The 20,896-nt window shown below is 41.2% G+C and overlaps 1 protein-coding gene across 1 annotated transcript in view; it reads left to right on the forward strand.

Moving 5' to 3' along the window:
• Window positions 1-521: 521 nt before the first annotated feature.
• Window positions 522-20,896, forward strand: part of LOC126278830 (odorant receptor Or2-like) — a 45,131-nt gene continuing 24,756 nt past the window's right edge. The window contains exons 1-2 of the mRNA XM_049979106.1: window positions 522-848; window positions 5,864-6,312. Of these exons, the coding sequence (XP_049835063.1) occupies window positions 522-848; window positions 5,864-6,312 (776 nt within the window). The remainder of the gene's footprint in view (window positions 849-5,863; window positions 6,313-20,896) is intronic.

The raw sequence follows: 20,896 nt of genomic DNA on the forward strand, positions 1-20,896 counted from the left end.
CCTTCAAACATTCAGAACTTAGGCTCAGTCCATAATGACGTTAAACATTAATCATCATTCCTTCTTTACAAAATGCACGAGATTTATTCTTTCTCCATTTAATCTAATTTCTTACAGTAAATCAAATCCTTTGTCGTTAAACAGAGAGATAGCAAATGATATTATCTCTGATCTGGGTTCAATGACTAGGTTCTACATGGGTACCTGCTATTTATTACCACATTTACAAAAACGTTTACGTACACGTGGCCTGCAAAAGCATTACAAGGAGTGAAATGTGATGTTCAGTTTCTATTAGGAAATTTTCATTAGAACACGTCACACAAAATCTATTTCACGTACCTTTCACTGTCTCTGATTTTTCCAGATATTTTCTTTGTCGCCAGCCCCAGGTAAATGTGGAGAGAGTATTACGTTCAGCACGCAAGACGTCTAATTGTTGACCATTCACCTTGGCAGATCGTTCCTTTTGAACATTCTACGAAAACGCATGTCTCCGTCGCTGTGTGCAGGAAGTGGGCATGGCACCGCCCCACTCGGCTGCAGCGGCAGCAGAGTCTGCCAGCGACCTCAACTACCTGCTGAGGCCACTGCACTGGGCGGCCATCTTGCGTCACCCACACAGCGCCGCCAGATCGCCACTTCTCTTCCGGCTGGGCACTGTCACCATCGTGTCCGTCATATTATCTTTCATCAGCTCAGAGATTGCCGTACTGTGGCGAGAAGGCATTGCAGACCTGGACGTCTTCATTCTGATGATTAGTATCGCAGACACAGGCTTCATCTGGCTCTTCCGTATAGCACACACTGCTGTATGTGAGCGCCACTTCCATAAACTGGCTCTACAGGTTAGTGGTGGAACGATATTTAAAGTGGTACATATTACTGCAAGTCACGGAACGTCGTTCCACATACACATAGTGGTTAGAAACAGTCTGAAAAGCTTGTAAGAGGGTTGCAGGACAGGTTACGCTGAGAAATAATTGTTAAGAAAAAACATCGATACGTTGAACCGTTTCCCAGTTAATTAGAATCGAAATTAGCTAACCAGATCATTGTGCGTGCAAATTCAAGTGACCTGACACATACAGTGTCAGTTGTTTTTGTGGTGTGGGTGATAGCGCACGGGACTGCTCAGACTTTTGTCGGGTTCACTGCTTACTATCGTTCCCATATCCAGTTCTTGTATCTCTCGCTTCTCCGGTTTTACGAAACCATACGAAGAACACATTTGGCGACACGATATCTGGCGGATCGCATGAATTTGCGCACGCAACGGCCTGAGTGGCTGACTTAGATGATGATTAATTTCTTAATAATGGTTTCTCGTCAGATTTACCCGTGGCACTCTTACAAGCTTTTCAGACTGTTTCTGACCACCATGTATACAGGGTGATACTGAGCTAATGTTACAAGTTTTCATACACAGTGAAGAAGGGTTAATGTATAAGTTAGGTATAAGGGACACAGGCCAGAATATGACCGAATCGATAGTTGTAAGCGAAATTCGTTATGATACCTCTGACAGAGGATCTCGTCTACTGCAAGCTCCTTGTTTTCAGTATTTGGGTGCAGACCAAAACAATTAAAAATGTAAAGTAAACATGGGCCCTATAGGGCATATCTTAAGGGGTATAACAATTTTTTTATCTTGGTTACTTTGAAACACATCTGTTCTGACGGTCCAGTGGTCGAAGGTCGTAAGGTATGAATGTTAGAGTCCCTGTTTGCTGTACATTTTTTCTTTTTGTGATCAACGCTACCTCCTCCCAAAATATGGCAAGCTAAGATCTTGCAGTTGAACATATACGGTCACAGAGGTACGAGATTGACCTGATAGTTATATTTTACGCTCTCGGCTAGTTCGTTTCCAGACCATGATCCCTTACCTCAAACTCTTAAGTTTATCATTCTCCATTTTCCATGAAAGGTTGTCACATTATCGAGGAATCCCCCTGTACTAGTTCTGTGTATTGTCAGTTCCTGGCTGTAATGTCATCCTCCGCCAATGGCGTCATTCATATGACTAAGGAGTGGTCGTCTCGTAATTCGGAAAACCTCTAGTTCTTTCAAAGCTGCCTGTAACATTTGAAGTAATACAGGCTGGATTTAATTCATTTAGAACTTACATTAATTTCACTTTATATTATGAAGTTTTTATTTGATTATTTTTGAATATTTTCCTTTATTTTTGATCACAACTTATAAGTGTATACTTATAATGTGCACGTTTTATATGACTTTGTTTATAACATTATATACAGGGTGGTCCATTGATCGTGAACGGGCCAAATATCTTACGAAATAAGCGTCAAACGAAAAAACTACAAAGAACGAAACTCATTTCGCTAGGAAGGGGGAACCAAATGGCAATATGGTTGGCCCGCCAGTTGGCGCTGTCATAGGTCAAACGGATATCAACATCGATTTTTTTTTGTATGGGGAACCCCATATTTAATAGATATTCGAGTAGTAAGTAAAGAAATATGAATGTTTTAGTTGGACCTCTTTTTTCGGTTATTGATAGATGGCGCTGTAATAGTCACAAACGTATGGTTCACAATTTCAGTCGAACAGTTAGTAACAGGTAGGTGTTTTAAATAAAATACAGAACGTAGGTACGTTTGAACATTTTACTTCGGTGGTTCCAATGTGACACAAGTACCTTTGCGAACTTATCATTTCTGAGAACGCATGCTGTTACAGCGTGATTACCTGTAAATACCACATTAATGCAATAAATGCTCAAAATGTTGTCCGTCAACCTCAGTGCACTTGGCAATACGTGTAACGACATTCCTCTCAACAGCGAGTAGGTCGTCGCCTTCACTAATGTTCGCACATGCATTGACAATGCGCTGACGCATATTGTCAGGCGGTGGATCACCATAGCAAATATCCTTCAACTTTCCCCACAGAGGACGTCAGATCCGATGAAGGAGCGGTCCATGGTATGGTGCTTCGACGACCAATCAACCTGTCATGAAATATGCTATTCAATACCGCTTCAACCACACGCAAGCTATGGGCCGGACATCCTTCATGTTCGAAGAACATACAGTGAACCATCTTGTAGTAACATCGGTAGAACAATACGTAGGAAATCAGCGTACATTGCACCATTTAGATTTTCATCGATAAAATGGGGGCCAATTATCCTTCCTCCCATAATGCCGCACCATACATTAACCGTCAAGGTCGCCGATGTTCCACTTGTTGCAGCCATCGAGGATTTTCCGTTGCCCAATAGTTTACGTTACCGCTGTTGGCGAATGACGCTTCGTCCCTAAATAGGACGCGTGCAGAAAATTTGTCGTCGTCCCTTAATTTCTCTTGAGCCCAGTGGCAGAACTTCACCCGACGTTCAAAGTCGTCGCCATGCAATTCCTGGTGAATAGAAATATTGTACGGGTGCAATCGATGTTGATGTAGCATTCTCAACATCGACGATTTTGAGATTCCCGATTCTCGCGCAATTTGTATGCTACTGATGTGCGGATTAGCCGCGACAGCAGCTTAATCACCTACTTGGGCATCATCATTTGTTGTAGGTCGTCGTTGACGTTTCATAACACTTCCTGTTAACTTAAATTACGTAAGTATTCGGCGAACGGTCCGGGCACTTGGATGATGTCGTGTATGATGCCGAGCAGCATACATACCACACGCCCGTTGGGCATTTTCATCACAATAGCCATACATCAACACGATGTCGACCTTTTCCGCAATTGGTAAACGGTCCATTTTAACACGGGTAATGTATCAGGAAGTAAATACCGACCGCACTGGCCGAATGTTACGTGATACCACGCACTTATACGTTTGTGACTATTACAGCGCCATCTATCACAAAGGGAAAGGAGTGGTCCATCTAAAACATTCATATTTCATTACGTACTATACGAATATGTAATAAAAATGGGGGTTCCTATTTAAAAACAACGCAGTTGATATCCGTTTGACCTATGGCAGCGCCATCTAACGGGTCAACCATAGCGCCATCTGGTTTCCACCTTCAAGCTACACAAGTTTCGTTCTTTGTAGTTTTTTCGTTTGACGCTTATTTCGAGAGATATTTGGCTCAGTCACGATCAATGGAACACCCTGTATAATATCTATATTTTATGTTGAAATGAGTATTGAATATCTATGACTTGATTAAAAGTTTCTTCACAATAAGTCCTAAACTCATAAGCTGAAGTAAGTTTTATGTACACTCCAGATCTTGGAACCAGTGCTTCTCACTGAGATAGCTCCTCGATAGGCAATACGAGACTCAGTACAACCTGCTTCTCTCGGAGCACCAACTAAAGACCTCCAACATTACCATGAATGGAACCTGGGTGCTCAGCAGAGCAGATACACTGATCACTTAGAAATGGAGGAAAACTGTTTCACATTCAACAAGCTAAATTTTCAATCCTCCACAGATGAAGGTAAACACATTTGCAACACATTGAGATGTAAAATACCTTCGTTTTCTAGTCTTCTGTGTTCTTAACGTCTATGGATTAAGCAAATAACAGGTTCATGTCTACTACTACTTTGAGAGTTTGCCTTCTACTGATATACAGTCAACTTTCTGGGGAGAGCAGCCACAGCTCAGCTACACTGTAATCAGTATAATTATTGCAACACACCACTGTCGTTTGACTCTTAATTTGGATAACTTTCCAAACGCTGGTACAACTAATTCTGAGCCATGCTGTCTCTACAGTCGTCCATAAACGCGAAAGTGTTGCTGGTGCGGGTTTTTTCGGAGGAACTGACCTCCCGATTATGTTACATATTTCTCCATGGGATTCATGTCTGGCGATCTGTGTGTCCAGATTAGTTCTTCGAATTGTCCAGAATGTTCTTCTAACCAGTCGCGTTGTAATCCACAGAAATGCTATCATTGTTTGGGTACGTGAAGTCCATTAAAGGATGTAAATAGTCTCCTAGCAGACGAACATAAGCACTTCTAGTAAATAAACTGTTCAGTTGCACTTGAGACCCAGTCCATTCTATGTAAACACAGTTCACACCATTGTGGAGCCATCACCAGCTTCGTAGGTTTTGCGTTACACTCGAACCCTAACACCGGCTCCTACTATTTGAAATAGGGACTCGTCTCACCAGGCCACGGTTTTCCAGTCGTCTAGGGTACAATCTATATTGTTACGAGCCCAGAAGCGGCGTTACAGGCGATGTCCTGCTGTTAACAAAGGCATTCAGTTGCGTTGACTGCTGCCATAGCTGAGGTAAACCCAATCTCACCACACTATCTTAACAGAAACGTTCGTCGTACGTCCCACATTGATTTCTGAGACTATTTCTTGCTGTGTTACTTGTCTGTTAGCACTGAAAACTCTACGCAAACTCCTCTGCTCTCGGTAGTGAAGTGAAACCCGTCGGCCATTGTGTTGTCAGTGATGACAGATAATACCAAAATTTGGTATTCTCGAAACACTGTTGACACTGTGGACCTCGGAATATAAAATTCCTTAACGATTTTCGAAAGGGAATGTCCCATGCATCTAACTGCAACTACCATTCCGCATTCAAAATCTATTAATTGCCGTCGTGTTGCCATAATCATGTAGTTAACCCGAGTTCGAAAGACAGCTCCACCTTGCCCTTTTTTACCTTGTGTCCGCGATACTACAGCCACATGTATATGTGCGTTTTTCTATCCCACGATTTTGTCACTTCACTGTTGAGTCTAGACGTTGCCTCCTCGTCTTTCCTTCCATCAGTGTTTTCAGGGCCATTTTCATGGTGAAGTAACAATTAGTACTCGTAGCTAAATAGCCTTGTAATTTCATTCAACGCATATCAAGGTATTTCGACTGTTGTCCATGTACCGCTTTTCTGCCAACAGGTGGGAGATGACTTCGCTGAGTTCGTGACCTGGGATGACGTTCCTGTGCTACGCGCACAAGGGCGCTTGGTGCGTCGTTTCTTGCTGACGTACATCTGGTTCGGCATAACCGCCTGCACCTACTATCTGTTCTCACCAGTCAGCGCTGAGGGCCTGCCCTTTATTCTGGCCCTGCCCTTTGATGCGTCGCAACCCATAGGCTATATCATCGCGTGGCTCTACTGCTTGATAGTAACGATGCACGCCGTGGTGATGACAATGGTGCTCGACTCCTTCAACGTGAGCATCATCGCTCAGCTACGTATGCAGATCATGCTACTGAGCCGGAAAATTGCCAGTCTCGCCAGAGACATGTCTGAGAAACTCGAATACTGCTCAGAAACGTCTGCCTACAGTGACCTCCGCAGCCGTCTGGAACAGTGCATTCTTCACCACCAAGCAATCATCAAGTAAGACCACTAGAAACTAAATAGAATAGCTGTACTTCCTATTGGTTTAAGACGTTTGTTTGCAGTCTAGTGCGTGAAGGTGTTCAGTTGTGTAGGAAAATTGCCTGTAAGTTACGGTTGGGAGGCAATAGACGACTATGATTTACATGTTTCCAGCGATTATTCTGGAATGAAATAACTGAAGCAGTGAATATACAAACATAATATTAAGATAATAATCGGCACTTATTAATAGATGACGTGTCTCAGAGTATCATAATGCGCAGAACTAGCCTCTGACACTGCAAAGTCATTGAAAGACAACACATTTTACACTTGTACACAATATGGTGAATCGGAACTGCAAATTAGCACGTCTAAAGTAGAAGAAAATGTTAGGTCTTCCTAAGTTTTTGATGCACTCTTCTTCTTTTTTAAATTTTGTCTCAATTATATCACTTCCTCGTTGGTAATTCTTACTTTTCTTTCTTTTTGGGGAAAGTTATATGCATAGTTGATTTTACTTTTTATTTGAGATTAGAGGATGTATTTCTGTGAATATCACACTCTTACGAAATTATTGAACCACATATTTTCCATTACTTTACTGTGCATGTCAAACTCATCCACAAATCTGAACTTCAATGGTACGTCATAAAATTGTAAACTTGATGTACATTTTATGTCACTCCTTATTATAGAGAGCTATTCTGGCTAACGACTACGCAATCTCTGCCAACTTTCTAGTCAGGAGTGTGTGTTTCTCTCCAAGCTCAATACATTAAATGTTAAAAATATAAAACCAACAAGTAATGATATATCTAAAGTCACTGTATTTTTTAAATATTAGAAGTGTATTTTAATGAGTATTCCTTGTTAAAACAGCTAAAATAATATTCCCCTTTGACTGTAGTCGTATTCTGTCTTTCTTATACCTGATCTGAAACCAGCCTTGAAAAAATAATGCCCTGTTTAACTACATCCAGTCAGTTCCTTAAATAAATCATTAGCTAATATAGAAATGATCTTAATGGAGTCCACAATATGTCCATTCAGTGATACAATAATCTGAATAAGTTTGGTAATACGAAATGGGCTTATAACTGAAACCTAGATCGTACAGTAACAATACCGTTATTGAATCAATACTGAAAAGTTGTTTCGTTTTGTTAATACTGTATACAGCGATTCACGGAAAACTCTCAGTTGAATCGTTTAAAAAGAGAAACTACGGATTTCACACTTTATATTTTAATAGGAAAATGGCCATGTAATAATTTAATTCTGACATTCCAAATGACTTCAGCCTTCAATAGGAACTGCATCGTTAATATGATTTTCATACTATCCTCTGCATATATTAAGTGTCATAAACCATACTGAATTAACCAAAATCTGAAATACGTATTTTAAATGTAATTTCAAAAGGACAAACGCGACATTTTCTCAACAGATTAATGTTGGGAATACCTTTAGTATATAATAACTCCTTTGCATTTTAATAATTACCTTAAGTAAAATTTAATCTCTATAATTAAAGTTAACACAGCAAATAATACGCTCTGTTCATACATATTGCATTCCCTAGCAAAAATATTGGAACTGTTGCACTGTGGCCACGTATTCCCATTGCCCTCTACACAAGCTGGGTGATATTACACGCTCAATCTATAATATTTTCCACAATTCTGTAGGATGAATAAGAAGTGTGAAGACTAAAATTTAACAAACTTTTCGCTGTAGGAAATTGCCGGAATGTGATAAGTAACTTAACAGTAAAACAAATATTACACTGACAATTTTATATTGCGTACCGCCAAATCTTTACTGCAGAAACATCACAAGAGAGGGTTGGAGTGAACACCGTATTAACAAATGCAAGAGCGTGCACCTGAGTTTCCTCACTTATCTAGAATAGGCGGTCCCCTAACGTTGTCACCACGTAGATGGCAACGTAGATCCAGTACCTGAAAAAGGCACAACATACGTGATTCAAAACGGTCTCGTTTGTTAATAATAAACATTCTGTATCAAGCTTCTGTATTGTAATCGCTTACCAGTTGCAAACTGATAGTTGCAATACTTGATGATATTCCTAGTTAGCAGCTGTACGATAATCCGGTGCTCCTGTGAAGTAGGCGACCTGTAACAACTTATTCAACGTCAATGTGTCCACGAAACCTGAATATTACACACATTTTTGTCCACTATGCGCTGGATCGATGTGTAAGTTCTTTATATCACCGTTACCTTGCTGTTATAGGCCAGATGAACGTCACACGTGTAATTTTACCGTTTTGTTGTAACTTGTCTGGTCTTTAGGTAAGCCGGTGAGATTGCGAAACTATGATATTCTGCTGCCTATACCCTTTCCCTATCAGGCACAAAGTTACAGTAACCTGCTAATCTGCTGTCCGAGGACGATACAAGTATCGCACTCCTTTTCCCGGCAGGTGTTTCGTAGCCCAATTGAAAACTTTGGTTCAAATGATTCAGAGCACTATGGGACTTAACATCTATGGTCATCAGTCCCCTAGAACTTAGAACTACTTAAACCTAAGTAACCTAAGGACATTACACAACACCCAGTCATCACGAGGCAGAGAAAATCCCTTACCAGGCTGGGAATCGAACCCGGGAACCCGGGCACGAGAAGCGAGAACGCTACCGCACAAGCAAGAGCTGCGGACATTGAAAACTTTGTTTAGTATCACTGGAACAGTGGAAAAGTTGCAGAAGAACAACATTTGCCGTAATGAGATAAATCTGGCATATTTTTTTCGGTAAGACACAAGAGTGGGAGGTAGCCCTGTTACATGTCATATACCATAATTTGAGAGATCTGTCACGAAACTACCTTGCTGTAGGACAAGGAATAATACATGAAATCAAATTAAAAAAGCACCTTCTGGTAATTGATAGTACGTCCACTCTCTAGAAACAGTGACAAGTGGTTGAACGAGAGAATGACATGATGCTAGCCATGAGCTCCGAATTACGGAAACGGTTACCTCACTACATTTTGTGAGGTCGCGATTCCGCGTCCATTGCAGTACAAATGTTATAATGACGCGGTAGCAACCTACGTGACTGCTACAAGTTTCCGGACGCAAACCATCCTAACCCACACGGACCCCCATCTACATCTACATCTACACCCATACTCCGCAAGCCACCTGACGGTGTGTGGCGGAGGGTAACCTGAGTACCTCTATCGGTTCTCCCTTCTATTCCAGTCTTTTATTGTTCGTGGAATGAAGGATTGTCGGTATGCTTCTGCGTGGGCACGAATCTCTCTGATTTTATCCTCATGGTCTCTTCACGAAATATACGTAGGAGGGAGCAATATACTGCTTGAGTCTTCGGTGAAGGTATGTTCTCGAAACTTTAACAAAAGCCCGTTCCGAGCTACTGAACGTCTCTCCTGCAGAGTCTTCCACTGGAGTTTATCTATCTTCTCCGTAACGCTTTCGCGATTACTAAATGATCCTGTAACGAAGCGCGCTGCTCTCCGTTGGAGCTTCTCTATCTCTTTTATCAACCCTATCTGGTACGGATCCCACACTGCTGAGCAGTATTCAAGCAGTGGGCGAACAAGCGTACCGTAACCTACTTCCTTTGTTTTCGGATTGCATTTCCTTAAGATTCTTCCAATGAACCACAGTCTGTCATCTGCTTTACCGACGATCAACTTTATATGATCATTCCATTTTAAATCACTCCTAATGCGTACTCCCAGATAATTTATGGAATTAACTGCTTCCAGTTGCTGACCTGCTATTTTGTAGCTAAATGATAAGGGACCTATCTTTCTATGTATTCGCATCACATTACACTTGCCTACATTGAGATTCAATTGCCATTCCGTGCACCATGCGTCAATTCGCTGCAGATCCTCCTCCATTTCAGTACAATTTTCCATTGTGACAACCTCTCGATACACCACAGCATCATCTGCAAAAAGCCTCAGTGACCTTCCGATGTCATCCACCAGGTCATTTATGTATATTGTGAATAGCAACGGTCCTATGACACTCCCCTGCAGCACACCTGACATCACTCTTACTTCGGAAGACTTCTCTCCATTGAGAATGACATGCTGCGTTCTGTTATCTAAGAACTCCTCAATCCAATCACACAATTGATCTGATAGTCCATATGCTCTTACTTTGTTCATTAAACGACTGTGGGGAACTGTATCGAAGGCCTTGAGGGAGTCAACAAACACAGCATCTACCTGGGAACCCGTGTCCATGGCCCTCTGAGTCTCGTGGACAAATAGCGCCAGCTGGGTTTCACACGACCGTCTTTTTTGAAACCCATGCTGTTTCCTACAGAGTAGATTTCTACTCTCCAGAAAAGTCATTATACTCGAACATAATACGTGTTCCAAAATTCTACAACTGATCGACGTTAGAGATATAGGTCTATAGTTATGCACATCTGTTTGACGTCCCTTCTTGAAAACGGGGATGACCGGTGCCCTTTTCAAATCCTTTGGAACGCTACGCTCTTCTAGAGACCAACGGTACACGGCTGCAAGAATGGGGGCAAGTTCCTCCGCGTGCTCTGTGTAAAATCAAACTGGTATCACATCAGTTCCAGCGGCCTTTCCTCTTTTGAGAGATTTTAATTGTTTCTCTGTCCCTCTGTCGTTTATTTCGATATCTACCATTTTGTCATCTGTGCGAAAATCTAGAGAGGGAACAGCAGTGCAGTCTTCCTCTGTGAAACAGCTTTCGAAAAAGACATTTAGTATCTCGGCCTTTAGTCTGTCATCCTCTGTTTCAGTACCATTTTGGTCACAGAGTGTCTGGACATTTTGTTTTGATCCACCTACCACTTTGACATAAGACCAAAATTTCTTAGGTTTTTCTGCCAAGTCAGTACATAGAACTTTACATTCGAATTTGTTGAACGCCTCTCGCATAGCCCTCCTCACACTACATTTCACATCGCCGTAATTTTTCTTTGTCTGCATGGCTTTGGCTATGCTTATGTTTGCTGTGAAGTTCCCTTTGGTTCCGCAGCAGTTGTCTAACTCGGTTGTTGTACCACGGTGGCACTTTTCCATCTCTTACGATCTTGCTTGGCACATACTCATCTAATGCATATTGTACGATGGTTTTGAACTTTGTCCACTGATCCTCAACACTATCTGTACTTGAGACAAAACTTTTGTGTTGAGCTGTCAGGTAGTCTGAAATCTGCTTTTTGTCACTTTTGCTGAACAGAAAAATCTCCCTATCTTTTTAAATATTTCTATCTATGGCTGAAATCATCGATGCAGTAACCGCTTTATGATCGCTGATTCCCTGTTCTCTGTTAACTGTTTCAAATAGTTCGGGTCTGTTTGTCACCAGAAGGTCTAATATGTTATCGCCACAAGTCGGTTCTCTGTTTAACTGTTCAAGGTAGTTTTCAGATAAATAACTTAAAAAAATTTCACTGGATTCTTTGTCCCTGCCACCCGTTATGAACGTTTGAGTCTCCCAGTCTATATCCGGCAAATTAAAATCTCCACCCAGAACTATAACATGGTGGGGAACTCTACTCGAAATATTTTCCAGATTATTCTTCAGGTGCTCAGCCACAACAGCTGCTGAGCCAGGGGGCCTAGAGAGACATCCAATTACCATGTATGAGCCTGCTTTAACCTTGACCTTCACCCAAATTATTTCACATTTCGAATCTCTGTCAATTTCCTTCGATACTATTGCACTTCTTATCGCTATAAACACGCCTCCCCCTTCACTGTCCAGCCTGTCTCTGCGGTATAAATTCCAATCTGAGTTTAGGATTTCATTACGGTTTACGTCTGGTTTCAGACAACTTTCTGTCCCTAGTACTATATGGGAGTTGTGACCGTTTATTAAATAGAGCAGTTCTGGAACCTTTCTATAGACGCTCCTGCAGTTTACTATTAGCACATTAATATTGTTATTCCCTGTTGCATTTTGCCTACTCCTACCTTGCCGCGTCTCGGGAGGCGTCTTGTCGGGCCTAGGGAGGGAATTCTCTAACCTAAAAAACCCCCATGTGCACTCCACGCGTACTCCGCTACCCTTGTAGCCGCTTCCGGCGTGTAGTGCACGGCTGACCTGTTCAGGGGGACCCTATATTTCTCCATCCTATAGCGGAGGTCGAGAAATTTGCACCTCAGCTCTCCGTAGAATCGTCTGAGCCTCTGGTTTAAGCCTTCCACTGGGCTCCAAACCAGAGGACCGCGATCGGTTCTGGGAACGATACTACAAATAGTTAGCTCTGATTCCACCCCGCGAGCGAGGCTTTCAGCCTTCACAAACTCCGCCAACCGCCTGTACGAACTGAACATGACCTCTGAACCCAGACGGCAGGAGTCATTGGTGCCGACATGAGCAACAATTTGCAGGCGGGGGCACCCAGTGCTCTCTATCGCCGCCGGTGGGGCCTCCTCCACATATCGGATGAGACCCCCCGGCAAGCAGACAGAGTGAACAATGGCCTTCTTCCGCGACCTTTCCGCTATTTCCATAATACAAAGCAGCTCACAAGGTAACAAGAGACATGAGTTGGGTCACAAAATGGCGTCAACTTCTGCAGTACAGCTCTCCACGATATGAAGGCCTGTGAGATTAGCAACCGAAAGGCCCCTGAGCACGGCTACCAGTCCTCTCTTAAATTCGTGCACCGAACCGTAGTGTGCGTCCACAGGGAACAAGTAGGATCCACAACCAGCGTGACGGAAGGTGGGGACGCACTGCGTGAAGGCTCGCCCAGGAGAGCGCCCGTGTCTCTAGGACTCTCAGACTGGGGCACCTCTTTGGGAGCGAATTCTCCGAAATAGAGGGAAGTGATAGTTCTACGCCACCGTGTAGCTTCATCGAACATTAATATGTAACGGCCAGGAACTGTAAACGAAATCCACCATTCTGAACATTTTCTATATCAATCAAATTGAGAATGAGAAAATTACCCCCCTCCAGTTGATAGTCGTCCATATAGCTATCCCTCGGTGAGACTAATTAGCTGGGAAAAATTAATCTAACCATAAAATTATTGACTTACTTTGATGAACTTTTTATTAATATCCGACCGGTGTAAGATTATACCAATTAATTATGAAATTTGTAGTGACCTCGAATTTAACTTAATATTTCTATCTCTCTATGTGATGTGGACTAGGTGGCTAAACCGTTGTCCCCGCTCCCGGCTCATTACAGGTCAACAAAATGTCTCTGTAGTACACTGGCAGTTTTATCTTTATGTATTATCCCTCAGAGTTATATATTTTTTCATGTAATTATTCATCTTACACTTTAAATAAAGAACCTGGCGTCTTAAATTCGCCCTTTTTCTTTGAAAGAGCATTAATATTCCTACAATTCATGCAAAGCTTGATTACTCAGACTGATTGTCCTAAGACTCAACAAACACTTCCATCTGCCGGACACTCGGTCTCTAACTCACGTATATAGTCGTCCGTCGATTGCTGTGGACTACTGTACGTTTGCTGTTTCCTTCCCACGAAAATAGCATCTACACTTCGTTGCTACTGAAGTGAGAACATCAAGTGTTTAATAAGGTGTTTATACCGTTAATGATGGACGTCACTCCACTCCAGTAACTACAGTTTTCAAATTCGGCTCTTTTTCCAATGTGCTCTCGCTACAGAAAGGATAATGTCATTTATTTAAAATCGAATTTCTTTATGATCGTGATTAAATCTACCGTAGTGGATACAGCGAACTATCATATGAGTAAGCACATCTGCTGTTTGTGTAATGACGCCTGTGAATAAATGCGTATAGTCCATATGGCTGAGCATTAACACAGCTGGGGGCAGCAGAATTCTGACGCCGCATTTGTTGAGAAGGTACTGAGTTGCTCATCTTTTTGCTTTTTACGTTGCATCAGCATCACAGAAAGTGTCATTTACTGTGCACTTGTAATTCAATCGGTATGTGTGATTCCTTTTCCAATTTAGTTTACAAAAACTGTAGCTTCTTTGGCGACAATCGACTGTAAATATCTAAAGATGGCCCTGTAAGCAGAAAACAATAAATTAATACCACAGAACGAAAGAAAACTAGCGCTTTTCATTTATTATAATGCTGTTCTACCAATAATTGACGGAAGATTCAGTTGGCATGATGAAATGTGCCACTAGAATACTGAGAAAAAACGCAAAGTCAACACAAAATCTTTCGATTAACAATTCGTGTTCACAGCGCAAAATTGCGCCAATCTAGGTCGCCGTAAAGTCAGGCAGATCATCTGCCCCTCAAATAAAGCCATTGACGTCGTTCGTTACACGTGGATAAAGAAGGAAATGAAGAAATGATACCGTGTTTTTGACAACGTGTGCAACCCCCTAAAAGAGGTACATATGGCTATCACATCGAAGTTACACCCACGTAAGTTTGATGTTTATGATCGTGTGTGTGCTCGTTTTCGTGATTTACGGAACAGGAAATTATCTATGATTAGTAATGTGAGTGCAACTATAATCCCAAACTTCAAACAAAAGCTTTCCCAACCTGTAAATAACCTGTCGTAGTTGGTTCTGTCGCGTATGTATCACCAATAAAAGTCGATAGACAGTTGGCTGATGAAAAGATCAAACGGAACCTGAGATCTGCCGAACAGTGACCTAAACTGCTCGAATAGTTCGAGTCGCGCTCAAACACAGCCCTACTTGAAACAGCGAAAACTGAGGTGAAACAACAGAATACTAATTCTCCAAAAACATAACGAGATACTCATTGCATAATGTAAGAACAGACGGCCCACTAATCATGTTCTCATACGTGTGAATATGTAATCATTTGTCGCAAAATGTTGGTACTCACCGCTTCAGATATGCCCTTTGATTTAAACCGACTGTAGTTTTTTACGCTGCTTGTGTTCACTGTGTGTGTAAAGAAAGCACAGGATCAGTCGCCTCGTGGGGCAGATATTAAACATCCTAGGCAACGCCGGGTACTGCGGCTAGCGATTAATGTGTCATCTACGCGTGATGTACGGGCATGATCAGTCCCATTTCGCTCATTGATTAGGTGCTGTTCCAATATTGTAGAACCTCGTCAAAACTGATACGAGTTTAGAAGAGGATTAGTAATTGGCTGAGACGTGAGTTGGAATATCTATACTGCAAGGAAATATACTAAGGTAGTTTGCGCAACTCTGATAGTTGCAGTGGCAGTGAGGCGTTACGGCTAGAGCATCTGCCTAGTTAGCAGGAACCCGATTTCGAAACCTCAATCTTGATACAAATATTAAATCATAGAATAGCTTACACTCTTATCACACATTTGCTTATGTTGAGGGTTACCTGAACCAACCATCGATCTCGTGCAGTTCTTCCTGCATTTTGCCATTCGTGGTCTGTTTTGAGGAGGACTCAGTGAAACAATTTCATTAAAAGAAATCTTGTATAGACGCCCTTTATTGACCTAAAACGTTCCACATCATTACGAAGTGTCGTATTCATGATCTATGGAACAAGTACTAATCTAATCTAATCTAAGCTAATCTAATCTAGTGTTCCAGCTTCCTCACTGTCAGCCAGCGTGTCAGTGCCATTTTGGTCACAGATTGTATAGACAGACCTTTACGATATCCTGTCTTATTGTTAGACAGAAGTTTACTTTCTGATTAGTTGAACATTTCACATATAACTATCCTTACAAGAGGCTTCATTCAGCTGGTGTTTGTTGTGAGCTTTTGGCTCCATTTAAATCGGCAGTGAAGCTCACTATCGTGGCTTTAGGACTACGGCAGGCCATTGTCATCCCTCAAACTTTGTTCGGATCACACCGGTCTAAGGTGCACTGTAGAACACTTCCGCCCTCTGTACATGGTTTCAACACAGTACTCTTCGAACACCTTGCAAATTGTGCAGTTTTTGAAATGCTCCTGCCGATCCTCTAGGCCGTGACAATCGACTCTCGGTCAGAAATAGATCGTCCGGCTTTCCAACTGTGCACATGGAGAGGACGCTCAGTGATACGACATGCATCGTGCGTGGGTCTGACTAGCAGTCATTCCTCGCCAGGCAACGTTGCTGTCACCTGGGAGGGTCTGTATCAATAGTAGGGCGGTGGTTATGATGTTCCGGCTGATCAGAGTATATTAACATTCTCTTTCTCCAAGTACCATGATGAATTCTATTCATTTTGATGAATGGAGTTGGTATTCTTTTCTATTTGACCTTAATGTTTCTTCAAAATATTAAAGAATGCGCGTTTTTGATGTGATGTGGTACACTGATGTTGTTTATAAATTTTTTGTTGTTACTTAAACGGCAGTATGATACACTAATCTGAGTATATAGCTTTTTTAAATTGTTTCTTAGACAATAGTCGGATTGTACGACCATATTCAGCTGTCTGTTACAGCCATTTCTAGATGTAAAAATAAATAATAAATCATCGTCTAATTTTAATTACTTTTAGCTTTAGATCTGAAGATCTTTTCAGTGGGTGTAAGAAATAATTAATAGTGTGTGGGTGGGATGCGATTGTCCTACCTCTTCCTATCTGTGTGTTCGTCCACTTCCAGTAAACGTCGTGCGAGCAGGCCTTGGAAGGACCAACGGTACCGACCGGCCACAATGTCATCCTCAGACCAAAGGAATCACTGGACCAGAATATGGAGGGGCATGTGCTGAGCACATCGCTCTGACGGCCGTATGTCAGTTTACGAGACCAGAGCCGCTACTTCTCAATCAAATAGCTCCTCAGTTTGCCTCACAAGGGCTGAGTGCACCCTGCTTACCAACAGCGCTCGGCACACCGGATGATCACCCATCCAAGTGTTACAACGATCGAGAAACTGAATTCATTGTACTCTACATCAGGAAGGACTTCGTGCTAAATTTTCAGGCATGGGGCACGTGAGGAAACTGGTGGTATGAATAGTAAAATTCCTGAAATTGTAGGCATTATTCCATTGTCAGTTGTAACAGCTTTCAATTGAACTGAGCAAAGTGTGGAGACCTCGTGTCTTACTGAAAAGTAAGATTTTTAAGTCGTGGGGCATGCCTGGAAGGATAATACTATTTAAAAAATCACTATTGTAAAGTTTATGAAGGGCAAAGGAGTGCAGGAATGAAAATCATAACATATAGCATGGACTGCAGGTTTCGCATTTTAAGTGGACTTGACTTCACACAGCTCACAGTAAGACATTACAAGGTAACTTCTTTCTTATGGGATGGGAATGCTATTAAAAAGAAAATCACGTTGTGGGAAGCACGCATCGTGACAAAGGTAGCCCGTTCCGTAAGTTCACAGGCGGCAAAGAGAACGTGTGGGTTGATGAATTCATTGTGGCCTTCAAGTAATTAGGAGGATAGTCCTATAAAGCTTTTGAGGGCACTATCATTCTTACACCTGTTTTCAAGCTTTTATCGAGACTCTTTGACATTTCAGTTGAAAGCGCCCCTGCGAATGTGCAAATGTAACTGATTGACTTACAAGGTACCTCCAGTTTTCCTGACACGTTTTTTTGCGTTAAATGTGTCCAGAATGTCGACATTGCTTTCCTCATGTGAAGTTTCGGAGACTCCAAAATCATGTTGTAAAATGTTGCGGCATTTTGAGCGACATAATTGTGTGAAAGACCGCTTTTCGATTATGAAACCAAATAAGTCACGATTAACTGGCAATTTGAATATGAAACACGCTGAAATTGTCTGTGCCTGCCAGTATGCTGACAGTTTATACAAGATAAAATTTATGTCTTCAGCGAGCCAAAAATAATTAAGTAATACTGAAAATTAGTTTTACTTGTGATATATGTTGTTGGGAAATGTGAAATAAGAAACCAAGTCGTATGCAGTGTAGCTGCTCTGCCATTTAAATGAGGCGTGTTCGCCCTCTTTGTGGTCTGATAGTGTGGTATGCTGGTGGGGAACGTATACAGTAAGGCTGACCACTTTGGCACTTGTGTCTGCTCACGGTTCACAAATCAAAACCTTGGCCACTCTTATTTTATCTTTTTGTCGTCGAAGCGGATATTAACCAGAGATTCCGTTTCGCTTATTCTCATTAGTTTTGTCTTTCCTATAACATATAAAATTAGATTATTATTGTAATCACGAATTTTACATCATCCAGTGTTACTTCACCGTTTAATATATATTTTTATTGTATTATGAGAAATTACATTAGCAACACTCTATGTGTGTTCTCCAATCGATGTTGAGTTTTCTTTGCGGAGCTGTCTCATAACTACAGTTGGTGTCACCTCTCGATTCCTGAGCTTTAATTGATGCAACTATATGGCAAATGTAATCTAATGATAAAATTGTTGTATTGGTTATCTTCTATGTGCTTTTTTCTATATTTTTCCCAAATATCGGCATTATAATTTCATGAACTATTGAAAACTGTTAATAACTTTATTGTAGCTGGTTTGCATGTGTTGCCAAGTAGAAACAAAGGTGTATTTGTGCTCAATAGGAAAAGGGGGATAGCTGCTTCCTTGTACGTGAAGTAGAGAATGAAAAGGAATACATAAAATCTTCCTACTATCATAATCGCAAAAGGATATTGTTCAGAGGCAGCTGATCAAACATTAAGGTTATTACTTTTCCCTAAATTATCGATGCTTTCATATTAACTCAAGAAACGGAATCTTGAAACAGTTCAGTACAATGTTTTTGAGACATCGTGACGAGAAAATATATTCTTTCAAATTTCTTACTATTTAGTGAAGACTATTTGTATTCACTGGAAACTTACGGTTATACATATAAATAATCCGAAATATGTAATGATCTTGCTTCATGATTAGTGTTAATTATTCATTGTAGTGCTTCATATATTTGATCCTTCTTGCTGCAGGATCGTTTACTACTTGCACCTTCTGTTAAATAAATGGGGATGGAGCGTTGAAAAAATCTTCACTGCCATGCCACTTTCTTAAAGAACTCATCGTTCAAGTCAAATTTGATAGAAAAGAACTTCTATTTAATTAAAAAAGAACTTTTCAATGCCATTGTTCATATTTATGAGATTTGATCTATTCCAACTTTAAAAACTTTTAATATTTTCGTTTGAGGGTTTTACCTCACTATTGAATGACTTCAATGTTTCTCTTCTTTATTTATTCAGAAGACAAATTAGGATCGAAGATGGTAAACGTGACTCAGTAATACACAGCTATCATAAAATATACTTTATTTTTAGTGAATTCCCCCTAAATATATCACCATTGAGAAATTAATGTTAGTTAAGGTCTGAAAGAGTACTAAAACTCAAGTCCGGCCATCTGGCTGCAGAAGGGGCACATAATCATGCTCCTGTCAGCACAGAGAGAAGAAATGTGTTAATCTTCTTTTTGTGATAATTTAAAATGGTCACTGAATTTCTGTTTATCAAGCAAGACCTTTGATAATCCTCAATGGGTAATGGAGCACAAGAAGGCTCTGAGCACTATGGGACTTAACATCTATGGTCATAATTCCCCTAGAACTTATAACTACTTAAACCTAACTAACCTAAGGACATCACACAACACCCAGCCATCACGAGGCAGAGAAAATCCCTGACGCCGCCGGGAAGCGAACCCGGGAACCTGGGCGTGGGAAGCGAGAACGCTACCGCACGACTACGAGATGCGGGCACACAAGAAGGTATAATGCTAACTGGTACTACGACCAGATAGAGCACCGTTAATTATAAAAGTGTAATGTATTGCAGTGTAGGCTATTGATCAGCTAATTCCTGGGAAACTTGTGACTTCGGGGGAAATTTACTTAATCGATGTGTTTCTTGGCTGCTCAGTGCGGAATTCTGATTTTAAGTTTGCCATTTATTGCACACCGAGTGTTTTCATCGTTTTCCGTGTTGTTACTCTCGTAATTGTGTTTCTAATTCGCATAACTGACACCTGCACGGTAAATGCGAGACTTGTATCTCAGACTTTTCACTCAAAACTCACCCACGAACTTCTACAAGCTCAAATACTTGGAACTGTTTTGTCTCAAGCTAATGTTTCCATGTGGGACTGCAAACACTATTGAACGAGGGTTTCAGCTATAACATTCGCTTTCTGCTTTCCATAGTAGTTAAAAGGTCGAAATCGTAAAATCACTAGAATTGAATAGATGATGGATTTACATAAATTTTTCAAACAGATTTACATGTATTTTTTTTTTTTTTTTTTTTTTTTTTTTTTGGTCAACAGTCTACTGACTGGTTTGATGCGGCCCGCCACGAATTCCTCCCCTGTGCTAACCTCTTCATCTCAGAGTAGCACTTGCAACCTACAATTATTTGCTTCACGTATTCCAATCTCTGTCTTCCTCTACAGTTTTTGCCCTCTACAGCTCCCTCTAGTACCATGGAAGTCATTCCCTCATGTCTTAGCAGATGTCCTATCATCCTGTCCCTTCTCCTTATCAGTGTTTTCCACATATTCCTTTCCTCTCCGATTCTGCGTAGAACCTCCTCATTCCTTACCTTATCAGTCCACCTAATTTTCAACATTCGTCTATAGCACCACATCTCACATCCTTCGATTCTCTTCTGTTCCGGTTTTCCCACAGTCCATGTTTCACTACCATACAATGCTGTACTCCAGACGTACATCCTCAGAAATTTCTTCCTCAAATTAA

Source organism: Schistocerca gregaria, chromosome 6, assembly GCF_023897955.1.
Source record: "Schistocerca gregaria isolate iqSchGreg1 chromosome 6, iqSchGreg1.2, whole genome shotgun sequence".
Classification (NCBI taxonomy): domain Eukaryota; kingdom Metazoa; phylum Arthropoda; class Insecta; order Orthoptera; family Acrididae; genus Schistocerca; species Schistocerca gregaria.